Raw genomic sequence first — 13519 nt, 5'->3', positions numbered from 1 at the left:
ATGGAGCAGATTGTGTTAGGAAAGGTGGACATATTTCAAGAACTGGATGTGTCTCAAAGCACAAAATGAAACCTCAACAGAAATGAGATTAAGAGTTTAGGGTCCAGTAATATTGCTACTATTTTATTTCTGTCAGAGCTTTGTTAATTTTGCTATATTGTTTGTTTTTCTTCACTGTTTTATAAGCCCCTGTTCTTTGATGAACTCCTAATAAGCTAGGCTTTAGATTGTGACATTGACTTTTCTCCAGAAACAGGTTTTAGAATTGTTCTTTTTTTCAAGTGTTCTCTTCTTGCCTTTTCTCTTATAAACAAATTAACATATATATATATATATTTAGATATCATAGAATCTGACAGTTGGAAGGGTCCTTCGTGATGATCTAACACTCACTTTGCTTATAAATAAAGAGGCATATTAATGCTAGTAAGTGGCAGAAGAATATGACTCAAGCATACCTGTTGCAAGTGCTATATCAATGAAAGGGAAATTATTCTCCTTCCTTCTGAGATTTGTTTTTTTTTTTTTTGGGGGCCAAACAACGTGGCTTTATTTAGCACTCCTGGGTGAGGTTCTGGGGTCCCAAGAGAGGGGGGGGGGCCCAAGAAGTCACCTCCTTCTGAGATTTGAAGGATCCTGTATAACTTCATGTGAGCTGCACTGGAGGCTGGGGGAAGATGGCCCTCAAAATCTACATTTGTACTTTGCCTTGTCAGAGGGGGAAATATCTCTATGGAGAAGATAGGGGAAATGTGCCTCCTTGCCAGGCACAGATACATACCAGGATTTTGATGAGTTGTGGGCACTGACTAAGCCCAACCTGGGCTGAGGAGGCATCCTCCAGGGATAAAGGAAGGAAGTGACTACGGTCAGGGCCCATTTCACATGCAAAAAAATGGGCTTTAGAAACCATCTGATATTATAAATATTTGCCTGCTCACCTTTGAGGAGCAAGGTGAGATCATAGAGAAGTTATGTTCACTTGATTCTCCACTTTTTAGTCTTTGTCCACTAAAAAGATATGAGAAAATCAAGTAACAAGAATGATCCAGTAACAGGCTTTCAGCAAAATGAGTGTGTGAACTTATATAGGTGTAAAAGTGGTGAATATGGTTGACCATGGGTGCTTATTTCCCTTTTAATTCCATCTTCTGTTAAACACATTTTGAAAGAGTTTATCGTGTCTTTTATTTTTCCCTGATTTGTGTAGCCATTCCACCCTAAATACAATCTTTCTTTTTTCTCTTGCCACCTTCTTGATAAAGGGGAGTACAGTTAGATGTATTAAGTATAGTAGATACTTACTAATGCTTTGGCATGAATATCCTTCACAACTTTAAGATCATGTGTGTCCTTTATTGTCATTCTGTTATAAATCTTAACCTCTTGTGCCTCACTTCTCACATCTGTGAAATGGGTGACATGGTAATACCTACCTCTTATAATTGTAAACATTAACTGTTAATTCACATAAAGCTCTTTAGAACAGGTCTGGTATATAGTAAACACTCAAATGTAGAGCTATTGTCATTGTTACTGTTATTTATTGATGTATTCATACTCTTCATAACTGTGCATCCTATCAAACGTATTTCCTTTATGTATTCTTTTTCAGTGTATATCCCTTTAACCTTGCTTCTTGGTTTCTACTGTAATTCAAGAGGCTTCTCCAATTTCAAACAACTGAATGAAAAGAAAATTTGTACACGCAGAGAGATGGTTGATTTAGTTTCTTCAGTCTTTTGGAGGGTAGAATTATTTTCCTTCTGAGGGTGAAATTATTTTTTCTTTCATGTTACAGGTGGAATGCAAGATTACAATTATGTATGGGCCAACTGTTTTGAGATCACATTAGAACTGTCTTGTTGCAAGTACCCACCTGCTTCACAGCTTCGACAGGAATGGGAGAACAATCGTGAGTCTTTGATCACATTGATTGAAAAGGTAAAATAGATGACTGGAAGATTGGGGTACAGAAATGGGATTAAATAAGGGAGAAATTTGGTTGCATGTGAATGACAATCTATAGAATATTAGATATTTATTTTCTTTATCTGTTTTTATTACTTAAGATTATATTAATAGATTATCTTTAAAGATTATTAGATTAGGCCGGGCGCGGTGGCTCACGCCTGTAATCCTAGCTCTCTAGGAGGCCGTGGTGGGCAGATTGCCCGAGGTCAGGAGTTCAAAACCAGCCTGAGCAAGAGTGAGACCCCATCTCTACTATAAATAGAAAGAAATTAATTGGCCAACTAACATATATATAGAAAAAATTAGCTGGGTATGGTGGCGCATGCCTGTAGTCTCAGCTACTTGGGAGGCTGAGGCAGAAGGATCACTTGAGCCCAGGAGTTTGAGGTTGCTGTGAGCTAGGCTGACGCCACGGCACTCACTCTAGCCTGGGCAACAAAGTGAGACTCTGTCTTAAAAAAAAAAAAAAAAGAAAGAAAAGATTATTAGATTATAATCTATTAAAACATATTCTTGCTCTGCCTCCCCTACCCCTCACCCTCAGCTCTCTGCTCTAGAACATTTTTATAAACAAATTAATTAGCCAAATTTGTACTACCAGGTTCTTATATCATGTGATCATCTTTGCTATAGAGCCTTTACCACTATATGAGCCATGGACATCACTTTAATTTAAATATCAGACAGGTTACTATAACAATTGAATGTACCAGAAACTATACCTTGTTGAGAAAATTATAAATCTGTCTTTGAGGAGAGGGGATTTCAAAAGCATTTTATTAGTGTAGTGTTCAGACACATATGACTTAAGTGTAGGATTTAATACTTTTGTCTATATTTTATTTCAACTTCAAAGGATTGAAAAATGTTTTGGGGAGAGAGAAGAGTAGCTTTATTTTTTAGAAATTCTAGCATCAATGCGGAGAGAAGTTATGCCCTCTTGCCTTCCAAATTGATTGTCTTTGAGCTTTGATTCTTGTTTTTTTAGGTCCACATTGGAATTAAAGGATTTGTTAAAGATTCAGTAACAGGATCTGGTTTAGAGAATGCAACCGTCTCAGTGGCTGGTATTAATCATAATATCACAACAGGGAAATTTGGTGATTTCCACAGATTACTTGTTCCTGGAACTTACAACCTTACAGTAGCTGTAACTGGGTAAGAATTTAAAGTACACATAGACCCTTAATTAAAATGTCAAGCCTTTGTTTTCTATCTAAGACAGAAATATAGTCTAGTAAATGTTGCTATATTTGGCTTTTATTTTTCCTTATTTTCTGGTTTTTCTCCTTTTATAATGAGAAAATAACTATCATGGAGTTTTTCGTAAACTAGTTTTACAACTAGATGTGAAGGATAAGTGTAGCATTGGAAGGAAAGACAATTTTAAATGCTTGAAAAGCTGCTTAGTTGTGTGAAGCATTGTCTCAATGCTGATTAAGTAGGAGAAACTCAGGGTTCTGTAAATGACATTTTGAAGAACTGTCTTATCTGCTTTCTAATGTATTAAATGAGTGATTTCCCACCTCTCCTGGAAACCTTTCTGGAAGTTCACTTTGATAAGGATTTAATTGATAACCTTTAATTTTGAACTTTCCTATTTGGCAAAGAAGTTGGAATGTCAATTTGAAAAAGCACTGCAGAGAATTGGATGATTTATCCCTTCTTTGACTATTGTAGCAATGATTGTAATGGAGTAATAACCTCCATCTTTCAGTATTCTTTCCTTTGAATTTAATTTTTTGGTAAACATTCTAGTGTGTAGTACCTGAAAAGATTTGGTAAGAGAAATAAGTTCTTAAAGATTTAATCTGGGCTAGGCACAGTGGCTAACACCTCTAATCCTAGCACTTTGGGAGGCTGAGGTGGAAGGATTTCTTGAAGCCAGAAGTTCAATATTAGCCTGAGCAACATGTTGAGACCCCATCTCTACAAAAAATAAAAAAATAGTTGGGTGTGGTGGTGCAAACCTGTAGTCCTAGGTACTTGGGAGGCTGAGACAGGAGAATTGCTTAAGCCTAGGAGTTTGAGGTTGCAGTGAGCTATGATGATGACACTGCATTCTAGCCTGGGCAATAGAGCAAGATCCTGTCTCAAAAAAAAAAAAAAGACTTAATCTGGGATTCTCTGTGCTATAACATCCAAAAACTCTTAAATTTACACATCTGTCTTTATGTAGTTTGAGTTTTGATAAACCACCAAGTGCTGCAAGACTATGAAAAGGCTGCTGTGCTTTTATAATGTTAAAGCATTGTGCGTCTTAACTCCAAGCCATCTACTTTTTCGAACATTTTTCAGGTATATGCCATTGACTATTACTAATATAGTGGTGAAAGAAGGACCAGCCACACAGGTGGATTTTTCTCTTCACCCAACCGTCACTTCCGTAGTCCCTGATGCAACTGAAGCTGTAGCAACTGCTAGCACAGTTGCTGTACCTAATATCCCTCCTGGAACGTCATCTTCCCACCAGCCAATTCAGCCAGAAGACTTTCACCACCACCATTTCCCTGATATGGAAATCTTCTTGAGAAGGTTTGCCAATGAATATTCTAACATCACCCGGCTTTATTCATTGGGAAAATCAGTAGAGTCAAGAGAGCTTTATGTGATGGAGATATCTGATAATCCAGGTGTCCATGAACCAGGTAATGGATATGGTTTTCACATAATTTCAGTAGTGCCTCTCAAAACTATGTTCTATATTACTATGTTTCATCCAGAAGGGTCACCTATAATATGTATAATTGGAATTATGAAAACCTAACTAAAATTTAAAAAGAAAGAAAATATAAGCAATCTTTTCCCAGAAAAGAAGAAAATCCATTCGATAATCTGTATTAGGCATAGTATTTAATATGTGCGTAGATTTGGTTTCTTCCAATAGAAACCCAATATGGGTTTCTTTCATATTATATGGCATATATATGCTTTGAGCGCGCTCAGATGTATGTATTAGTAAGGAAGCTATTTTTTAAGAGATTTGCAAAGGTTTTCCTTCTTCCTTTGCAGAAATAGATGTTTTCTTAAATTTTTGGTTCAGGATTTATATATGTTGGGGAAAAAAACAGAAAGATCATGATAACCGAAAAGGGAAAGAAATCTTCCATGTAATTATTTTGTTTTTAGGTGAACCAGAATTTAAATATATCGGAAATATGCATGGAAATGAAGTGGTTGGAAGAGAACTGCTGTTAAACCTTATTGAATACCTTTGTAAGAACTTTGGAACAGACCCTGAAGTAACAGATTTGGTTCGTAGCACTAGAATTCACCTTATGCCATCCATGAATCCCGATGGGTATGAAAAGTCCCAGGAAGGTAAAAGATAGCCTAGTTGTTTCCTAAAATTTCTTCCTATTTTTTCTTATAATTTATAATTGCTTTAGCTCTTGTATTCTTGTAAGATAGACCAGTCCATTCAACAATTATGTGATGAAGTTTATATTTAATGGTGTTTTCCAATTGGCAATGATTCTTATTTACTAAAAATAGTGTTGGATACTTCTTATTAAATTATTATATTGGGTACCTTATTTCATAAGCAAAAATCAAACCAGGTATCTTTTGAAGCCAATAACTCTGTTTTGACTCTCAGTTCTATTCCCCATGCATATTTGAAACCTGCTGTTACTGACTTCTCATTCCTTTGCCTACTCTGGGCAAGCCTGTCTGTCCTGGGGCAAGATAGCTAGGCTGGGAGAGTCAGTTTACACAGGCCACCTTATGCAGAACACTAAAAGAGTGAGACTCTATCTTTTCCTAGCCCATGATTTCTTCCAGGCAATGATACCTATAAGTAGACTAAGCACCACAATATAATATGCAGCCACATGACTTCTTACACTGACCTAACCACTGGAAGAATCCACCTGGTCATTAGTACCCAGAAGCTCTCTGGAACAAATAGGCTCTAGTTAATCTACATATACATTATTCAGATTCTTTCCCTAAGAACTTCATTCTTTGTCAGCTTCACAGATCCCTCCTACATCCTCCCCAAATCTTTCAGAATGGTGGAAGTAATTACTACTAGTGAGCCCTCCAGTTCAATTTTCTTTATTCACTTGTAATTTTTTTATTATAATGACAATAATGACAATTTTTTCATTATAATGACAATAGTATGCTAGCATGCTGTTCAAAAAAAAAAAAAAAGAATGACAATAGTAGCACTCCTGTACCCTATTAAAATGGAATATGTACAGTTAAGCTTAAATTAAACACTTCCTCCTTCATCTGGTTAAACTTCCAACTGTGTTCTTGGCTAACTTTCCTTTTTTTGACCATTTTAATGTGAACATACCACAGTTTTCTTCTTTTCATTTGGTCTTTTCTTATGATGTCTCAGTGAGCTTTATACAAGTACAGAGTGTAGAGTCCCGCTCTGATCAGTAATTCCTACTCAACACTATGATCATGTCATTGTACGTGGATTATTGACAATTGAGTAATGCTTTAATATAATTTGTATAGTTGGATTTTTTTCCTCTCAAAGCATGACCAGAGGGTAAAAATGGTTTTACCTCTCTATTCAAAAGATCTGGAAGACAAAGATTTTTCAAATGCACAATGTAAAAAAGATGCGTTTTAGTCATAGTGTGATAATAGTGAAGCCTGATGTATTCACATTTACCTTTGAGTTGAGATAGATGAAATAGTGTGTGTTAGATTAAAATATAAGTGAACATAGTTTAAATTTGAATCCTTTATCATACAGGAGATTCAATAAGTGTAATTGGCAGAAACAACAGCAACAACTTTGACCTGAACAGAAATTTTCCAGACCAGTTTGTTCAGATCACAGATCCTACCCAACCAGAAACCATTGCTGTAATGAGCTGGATGAAGTCCTATCCATTTGTACTGTCAGCAAACCTGCACGGAGGTATGGCAACTTTATATTCAACTAATTAGTTCTGGTTGAGAGTATTTGAAAATCCTGGTGGAATTTTATTTGTTTGTAGTCTTACGCTTTCTTAAAATCCTATTGCTTTTATGGCAGATAACAATAAAGGTCTTTTCGCATTACTTTTTAGGCCAATTTCCTGGCTGTTTTTCCCCTCCTTTCTCTTTCTTTTCCTTCTCTTCTCTCTATCCCCTTCTCCTCTCTTCTCTCAGCCCCTCTTCCCCTTTCACCCCACTTCTCTTTTCTCCTTCTCCCACCTCTCTCTCCTTCCCTTCCTGCTCCTCTTATAGATCTTCAAATATTTTATATTTATTCCTCACACTGGAAACTTGGTAACATGTTCTTTGTCATTCATAAAATTTGAACACTTACAGATCCAAATGTTTAGTCCTATTTTCTCCCTAAAGTTTAATAAACTCTTTTATGTAAATTTAGATCCTGATATTCTCTTATCTTTTACTTGCTGTATCCTTAACTGCAGCACAATGACCCCATTCTCATGTAGTGTCTGGGCTTTTACACCTCCATGTAATTAGGCAAGAATGTATCAGTTTAAGAGTTCAAGTTTAAAAATTACCACAGTGTCCAACTAGGGTTGTATAAATAAGAGTAAAGTTATCAATACCTAAGAGAACTGAAAACATGTCCACACATAAACCTACTTGTACACAAATGTTCATTCAATGTACATTGTACATGTTCATGAATATTCAATGTACAAGAATGTTCTTTCAGCACTATTCATAATAACCCAAAACTAGAAACAACCCAAACAACCATCAACTGATAAATGGATAAATAAAATGTGATTTATCCATACAATAAGATATTTAGCATGAAAAGAAGTCAAGTACTGATGCATGCTATAACATAGACAAACCTTGAAAACGTTATGCTAAATGATAGAAGCCAGTCACCACAGGGCACATATTGTATGATTATATTTTTATAAAATGTTCAGAGTAGGAAAATCCATAGAAATAGGGTAGATTTAGTGGTTGCCTTGGGCTGGAATAGATAGTGGTGGGAGGGAAGGGGAAAGTGACTCCTAATGGGTTTTGGGGTTTCTTTTTGGAGTCACCAAAATATTCTGTAACTGAATAGTAGTAATGGTTCTACAACCCGGTGAATTATAAATAACTTTAAATAAGTGAATTGTATGGTATCTGAATTATGTCAATAAAGCTGCTTTTAAAAAAAAGTGACAAGTATTAGCACCAGGAGCAATAGGAAAGAAATATAATGTCAACATTTATTGGGATGTTCAAAAGACGTATCATAGTTAAGATTTCATGGCATAGAGAGTATCCTATCACATTAGAATGACGGTACATATTTATGGATATTTAGATTTAGAAAGTAAATTTAGATTCTCTAAAAATTGATTTGAAAGTTTGCCAGTATTAGGGGAGGGTGAAAAAAAAAAAAAAACTTCTATAGTTGGTAATAATCATAGCCTGTTCTCAAAGAGCCAGACAGGAATTATGAAGTTAAACCCTGGTTGGCAACATAAAAATTTTTAAATATTTTGTGTATTTTATGCCATGTTGGATAGAAAATATTTTTCATTGAGAGCTTCTAAAAATATTCTCCAAGTAAGTCACGTGTCATGTCGCATAAATCTGAAGAGTTAATAATAGTTACATTCCAGTGAAAATAAGTCACAAATTTACAGATGTGGTCTCAAGATCTGGGCACTGTGGGATAGGCATCTTCAATCATGCAGATGTCTTTCTTTCAGTGATGTATTTTGTTTTCTCATCTTAAAATCCTTAAATGGGTTTTGAAATCTTGGCAAAGAAATTTACAGGAGGATTTCTTTGTTGCTATAGGGAAGAAAAAACTTCTTCTCTACCCTCTTAGGTTCTGCACCCGGAGCATGTGAATTAAGTTGAAAAAAGACAGATTAACAGGAGAAAGGCATACAAATATTATCTGATGTTAATATTTTTATAGAAGGGGGGTGTTGTAGGAAAGAAGTGAAACCCTCAAAGAAGCAGTTAGGTTGAGGACTTAACTACTATTTTAAACAAAGAAAGGGTAGTGCATTATGGAAGAGTGATGAGACAAAGGAAAAGAAATTTGGGCTTCCAAGAGTGCTAAGTTGTAGGAAAGTGACTAGGAAATATATGGGGGAAACTAATGAAAGATAAGGGTTATTTTGGTAAGGTTTGTTTGTGTAGACTCATGTAGGCATTGACTCCCTATCTCTGATGGTAAGAATGTTCTCTTCTTTCTGGTACTGGGAAGGCACCTTTCTCATGGGAAATTTATGCCCTGCTTTTAGGCAGAAAGGGGGAGAGCAGAGAGCCTTTCCTGCATCTCCTGCTTCTCAATTGCCTTCAGCTCAAAAGAATTAATATGCCGAAGTGGCATATTTTGGAGCGGTATGTTCGGGTCCTCTTCACTGCCAACGTAATACTTTAGAAGGATTTTGAAAGAATATAGGGAAAAGCAAGATTCCTTTTTATAAACTTCGATACTAATTTTTTTATTAAAGTGAAGTACACGTAATTCCAGTGGCATTTAGTACTTCATAATCTTTTGCAACTACCATCTCTATCTTGTTACAAAACATTTTTATTTCCCCAAAAGGATACCCCGTACCCTTTAAACAGTTGCTCCCCATTCTCCTCTCTCCTCTCAACTCCTGGTAACCACCAATCTTTGTTTTGTCTCTGTGGATTTATCTGTTCTGGATATTTCATAGAAATGGAATCATGTAATATATGATCTTTTGTGTCTGGCTTCTTTCACTTAGCATAATGTTTTCAAGGTTCATTCATGTGTAGTGTATATCAATGTTTCATTCCTTTCAGTGGCTGAATAATATTTTTTATTTGTATAATACATTTTCTTTATCCATTTATTCATTGATGGACGTTTGGATTATTTCCACTTTTTCATTAGTGTGAACCATACCGCCATGAACATTGGCATACTAGTATCTGAGACTCTGTGTTGGTTCTTTGGGGTATTAACCCAGGAGTGGAATTGACATATGATAATTCCATGTTTAGCTTTTTGAAGAACTGGTTTTCCACAGGGGCTGAGCCATTTTATATCCCCACCAGCAATGTGTGAGGGTTCCAATTTCTCCACATTCTCACCAACACTTATTATTTTTCAGTTTTTAAAATTATAGCCATACTAGTGGGTAAGATGTGATACCTCATTGTAGTTTCGATTTGCATTTTCCTGGTAACTAATGATGTTCAGCATCTCTTCATGTGTTTATTGGCTATCTGTATATTTTCTTTGGAGAAATGTCTGTTCAAGTCTTTTGCCCAATTTTTAATTGGATTTTTGTCTTTTTTCTTTTTTTTTGAGACAGAGTCTTGCTTTGTTGCCCAGGCTAGAGTGAATGTCGTGGTGTCAGCCTAGCTCACAGCAACCTCAAACTCCTGGGCTCAAGCGATCCTTCTGCCTCAGCCTCCTAAGTAGCTGGGACTACAGGCATGCGCCACCATGCCCGGCTAATTTTTTCTATATATATTAGTTGGCCAATTAATTTCTTTCTATTTATAGTAGACACGGGGTCTCGCTCTTGTTTAGGCTGGTTTCGAACTCCTGACCTCGAGCAATCTGCCCGCCTCGGCCTCCCAGAGTGCTAGGATTACAGGCATGTGCCACCATGCCCAGCTAATTTTTTTTTCTGTTATATTTTTAGTTGGCCAATTAATTTATTTCTGTTTATAGTAGAGATGGGGTCTTGCTCTTATTTAGGCTGGTTTCGAACTCCTGACCTCGAGCAATCCACCCGCCTCAGCCTCCCAGAGTGCTAGGATTACAGGTGTGAGCCACTGCGCCTGGCCTAATTAATTAATTTTTTAGAGACAGGTATCACTTTGTTGCCCAAGATGGAGTGCAGTGGCTATTCACAGGCAGGATGATAGTGCACTACAGCCTGGAATTCCTGGGCTCAAGAGATCCTCCTGCCTCAGCCTCTGAAGTAGCTGAAATTACAGGCATGCGCCACCTTGCGTAGCCTCTCTTCTTATTTTAAAATTCCATCACCTTAAATATGTCTGAATTCTACTGAAAAAATATCAAAATTTTTTGATCCTAAATAATACAAAAGTAAAATTGTTTAAATTATACCTGTACACTTATGTTTCCAGCTCTGACATGTAAATTATACCTGTAAATTCAGGTAAATTCCCAAGACTTTTATAGTTACCTTTAGGTATCTTGCATAGATATTTATTTTCTCACTTATCCACTTTGATTTTCTATTGAGAAAATGAGTATATTTTTCATTTCTGTTGAGGAAATTCACCTTGGCAAATTTTATTGGTTTCTGTCCTCTGACAGTATTCCAAAAAGCTTACTCATGTGACTGAAAAGCTAATGAACCGTCTTGAAACAGATAACATGATACATTTTCCTCTTTTCCCTTGTAGGTTCTTTGGTGGTTAATTACCCTTTTGATGATGATGAACAAGGAGTCGCCACATATAGTAAATCACCAGATGATGCTGTGTTTCGACAAATAGCACTTTCTTATTCCAAGGTAGGCTTACGTTTGAATGCAAGATGCTATAAAATTAATTCTTTAATTAAAAAAAATGCCTCAAAGTCCTGCAAGACTCAGGGCAAGTGCTTGCTTAGTTAAGCCTCTCATGACTCCTTCTAGTCAGCCGTGAGGCTTTTTCTCCTGTTTCTCACCTCACTTTTGAACATACTGCATGTCTTACTTCATTAGCCTTTTGTCTATGGTTTTTAATACAGTACCTGGAACTCATTGGACAAATACTTAAGTTATAAACCCATAAAGTAAGCTAAGGTAGGTTGATGAACTACAGCTCTGGAGCCAACTCTAGCCTACCACCTGTTTTTGGAAATAAAGTTTTATTGACCCACAGCCATATTTTTATATATTGTGTGTGGCTGCTTTCTCTTTCAACATTTGAAAACAAGTCCATGTAGTTTACCATATTAACATATGAAAGAAGAAAGATCCTCTCAGTGATCATCTTAATAAATGCAAAGGGCAGAGTTGAGTAGTTGCATCAGAGACTTTCAGATCTATAACTCCTAAAATTTTTACTCTCTAGCCCTTTACAGAAAGAAGTTGCCAACTTCTGGTCTAAGGCATTAAGATCTTATAGCAATATGTAGAACGGAAAAGCAGGCAGAAATTTATGTATTTTCTAAACTTCCTATAATGAAAGTGGATTACTTTTACAATCAGGAATGTTAAAATTTGTGTGTAAGGTTGGGCACAGTGGCTCACACCTATAATCCTAGCACTTTGGGAGGCTGAGGTGGGAAGATTGCTTGAGGCCAAGAGTTCAAGACCAGCCTGGATAACATAGTGAGACCCTATCTCTACAAAAAATTAAAAATATTAGTCAGGCACAATGGCATGCACCTGTAGTCCCAGCTACTCAGAGGCTCAGGCAGGAGGATCCCTTGAGGTTAGGAGTTAGAGGTTACAATGAGCTATTACCATGCCACTGCACTCCAACCTGAGTGACAGAGTGAGATCATGTCATAAATAAACAGACAAACCAATCAACCAACCAACTAGTGAAAAATCAAAATGGATAGAAAGCTATTAATATATATTGAAAAGTCTGTTTCCCATGGCACCTTCTACCCCATTCCCACCTCTAGCTGGTAGCCACACCCTTTTGGTAGTCACTTTTATTTCCTGTATCCTTCTGCATCAAAAATGCAGATACAAACAATGCAAGATTCTTTTTTTTTTTTTCCAGGAAAATTCCCAGATGTTTCAAGGTAGACCTTGCAAGAATATGTACCCTAATGAATATTTTCCTCATGGAATAACAAATGGAGCTAGTTGGTATAATGTACCAGGTAAAGATTATTTTAAACCAAAGTTTTCCCACTCCCCTGGATGGTGCTGCTTGTTACTGATCTTTCAATTTCGAGAGAGAGAATTGTTCTTTTAAAAATATTGTTTAAATAATTTAAAACATTCAAATAATCTTTTCAACTACTTTTACATTTGGTGCACTTTGAGTTTTGAGTAAGAATAATGCACTAAAACTTGATAAAGTGTTACATTTTACTTCTAGCTATTACAAAGAACCTTACATGTGGTAATAGGAAAGCTATTAACACATTTGAATTCTTGAAACTACAGATGTTTTGCCTGTATCACAGGCATCTAAGCACTCTCACGTGAATGCATTATTGTTTCTTACTCAATGCTGATAGAAGATGAAGTTAGCTTTTTACTAGGAATATTGCTTCCCTTTTGGGATATGAGCTATTTAGAACTTCCTTAGAGTGACTGATTTTTCATTTTTTATCCTTTAGGAGGTATGCAGGACTGGAACTATTTACAAACTAATTGCTTTGAAGTAACTATTGAACTAGGTTGTGTGAAATATCCATTTGAGAAAGATCTGCCAAAATTTTGGGAACAGAATCGAAGATCTCTAATCCAGTTTATGAAACAGGTAACTATTTGGGAGTGAAGTATGTGATTTCTCCCAAAAGCAAGAAGATTTTTGTGTGTACAAGTAGTTTTCATGCAGTGATTTTAGACTACACCCTTTTGAATTCCAATTTGTTTTAGTATATTCATCCAATTTGTATATTCCAATTTGTTTAGGATATTTATCTAGAAAATTCATGAATGGAAACAAGTTTATTTGTATTCAT

General features: G+C 36.1%; 1 protein-coding gene across 1 annotated transcript in view; it reads left to right on the top strand.

Moving 5' to 3' along the window:
- CPD (carboxypeptidase D) overlaps nucleotides 1-13519 on the top strand; it is a 68931-nt gene that overhangs the window by 32844 nt on the left and 22568 nt on the right. The window contains exons 3-10 of the mRNA XM_012740697.3: nucleotides 1802-1944; nucleotides 2963-3132; nucleotides 4273-4622; nucleotides 5104-5295; nucleotides 6695-6862; nucleotides 11287-11396; nucleotides 12604-12706; nucleotides 13172-13314. Of these exons, the coding sequence (XP_012596151.1) occupies nucleotides 1802-1944; nucleotides 2963-3132; nucleotides 4273-4622; nucleotides 5104-5295; nucleotides 6695-6862; nucleotides 11287-11396; nucleotides 12604-12706; nucleotides 13172-13314 (1379 nt within the window). The remainder of the gene's footprint in view (nucleotides 1-1801; nucleotides 1945-2962; nucleotides 3133-4272; nucleotides 4623-5103; nucleotides 5296-6694; nucleotides 6863-11286; nucleotides 11397-12603; nucleotides 12707-13171; nucleotides 13315-13519) is intronic.

This window comes from Microcebus murinus, chromosome 18 (genome assembly GCF_040939455.1).
Source record: "Microcebus murinus isolate Inina chromosome 18, M.murinus_Inina_mat1.0, whole genome shotgun sequence".
In the NCBI taxonomy this organism is placed as follows: Eukaryota; Metazoa; Chordata; class Mammalia; order Primates; family Cheirogaleidae; genus Microcebus; species Microcebus murinus.
This window is presented reverse-complemented; position numbering and strand designations above follow the sequence as displayed.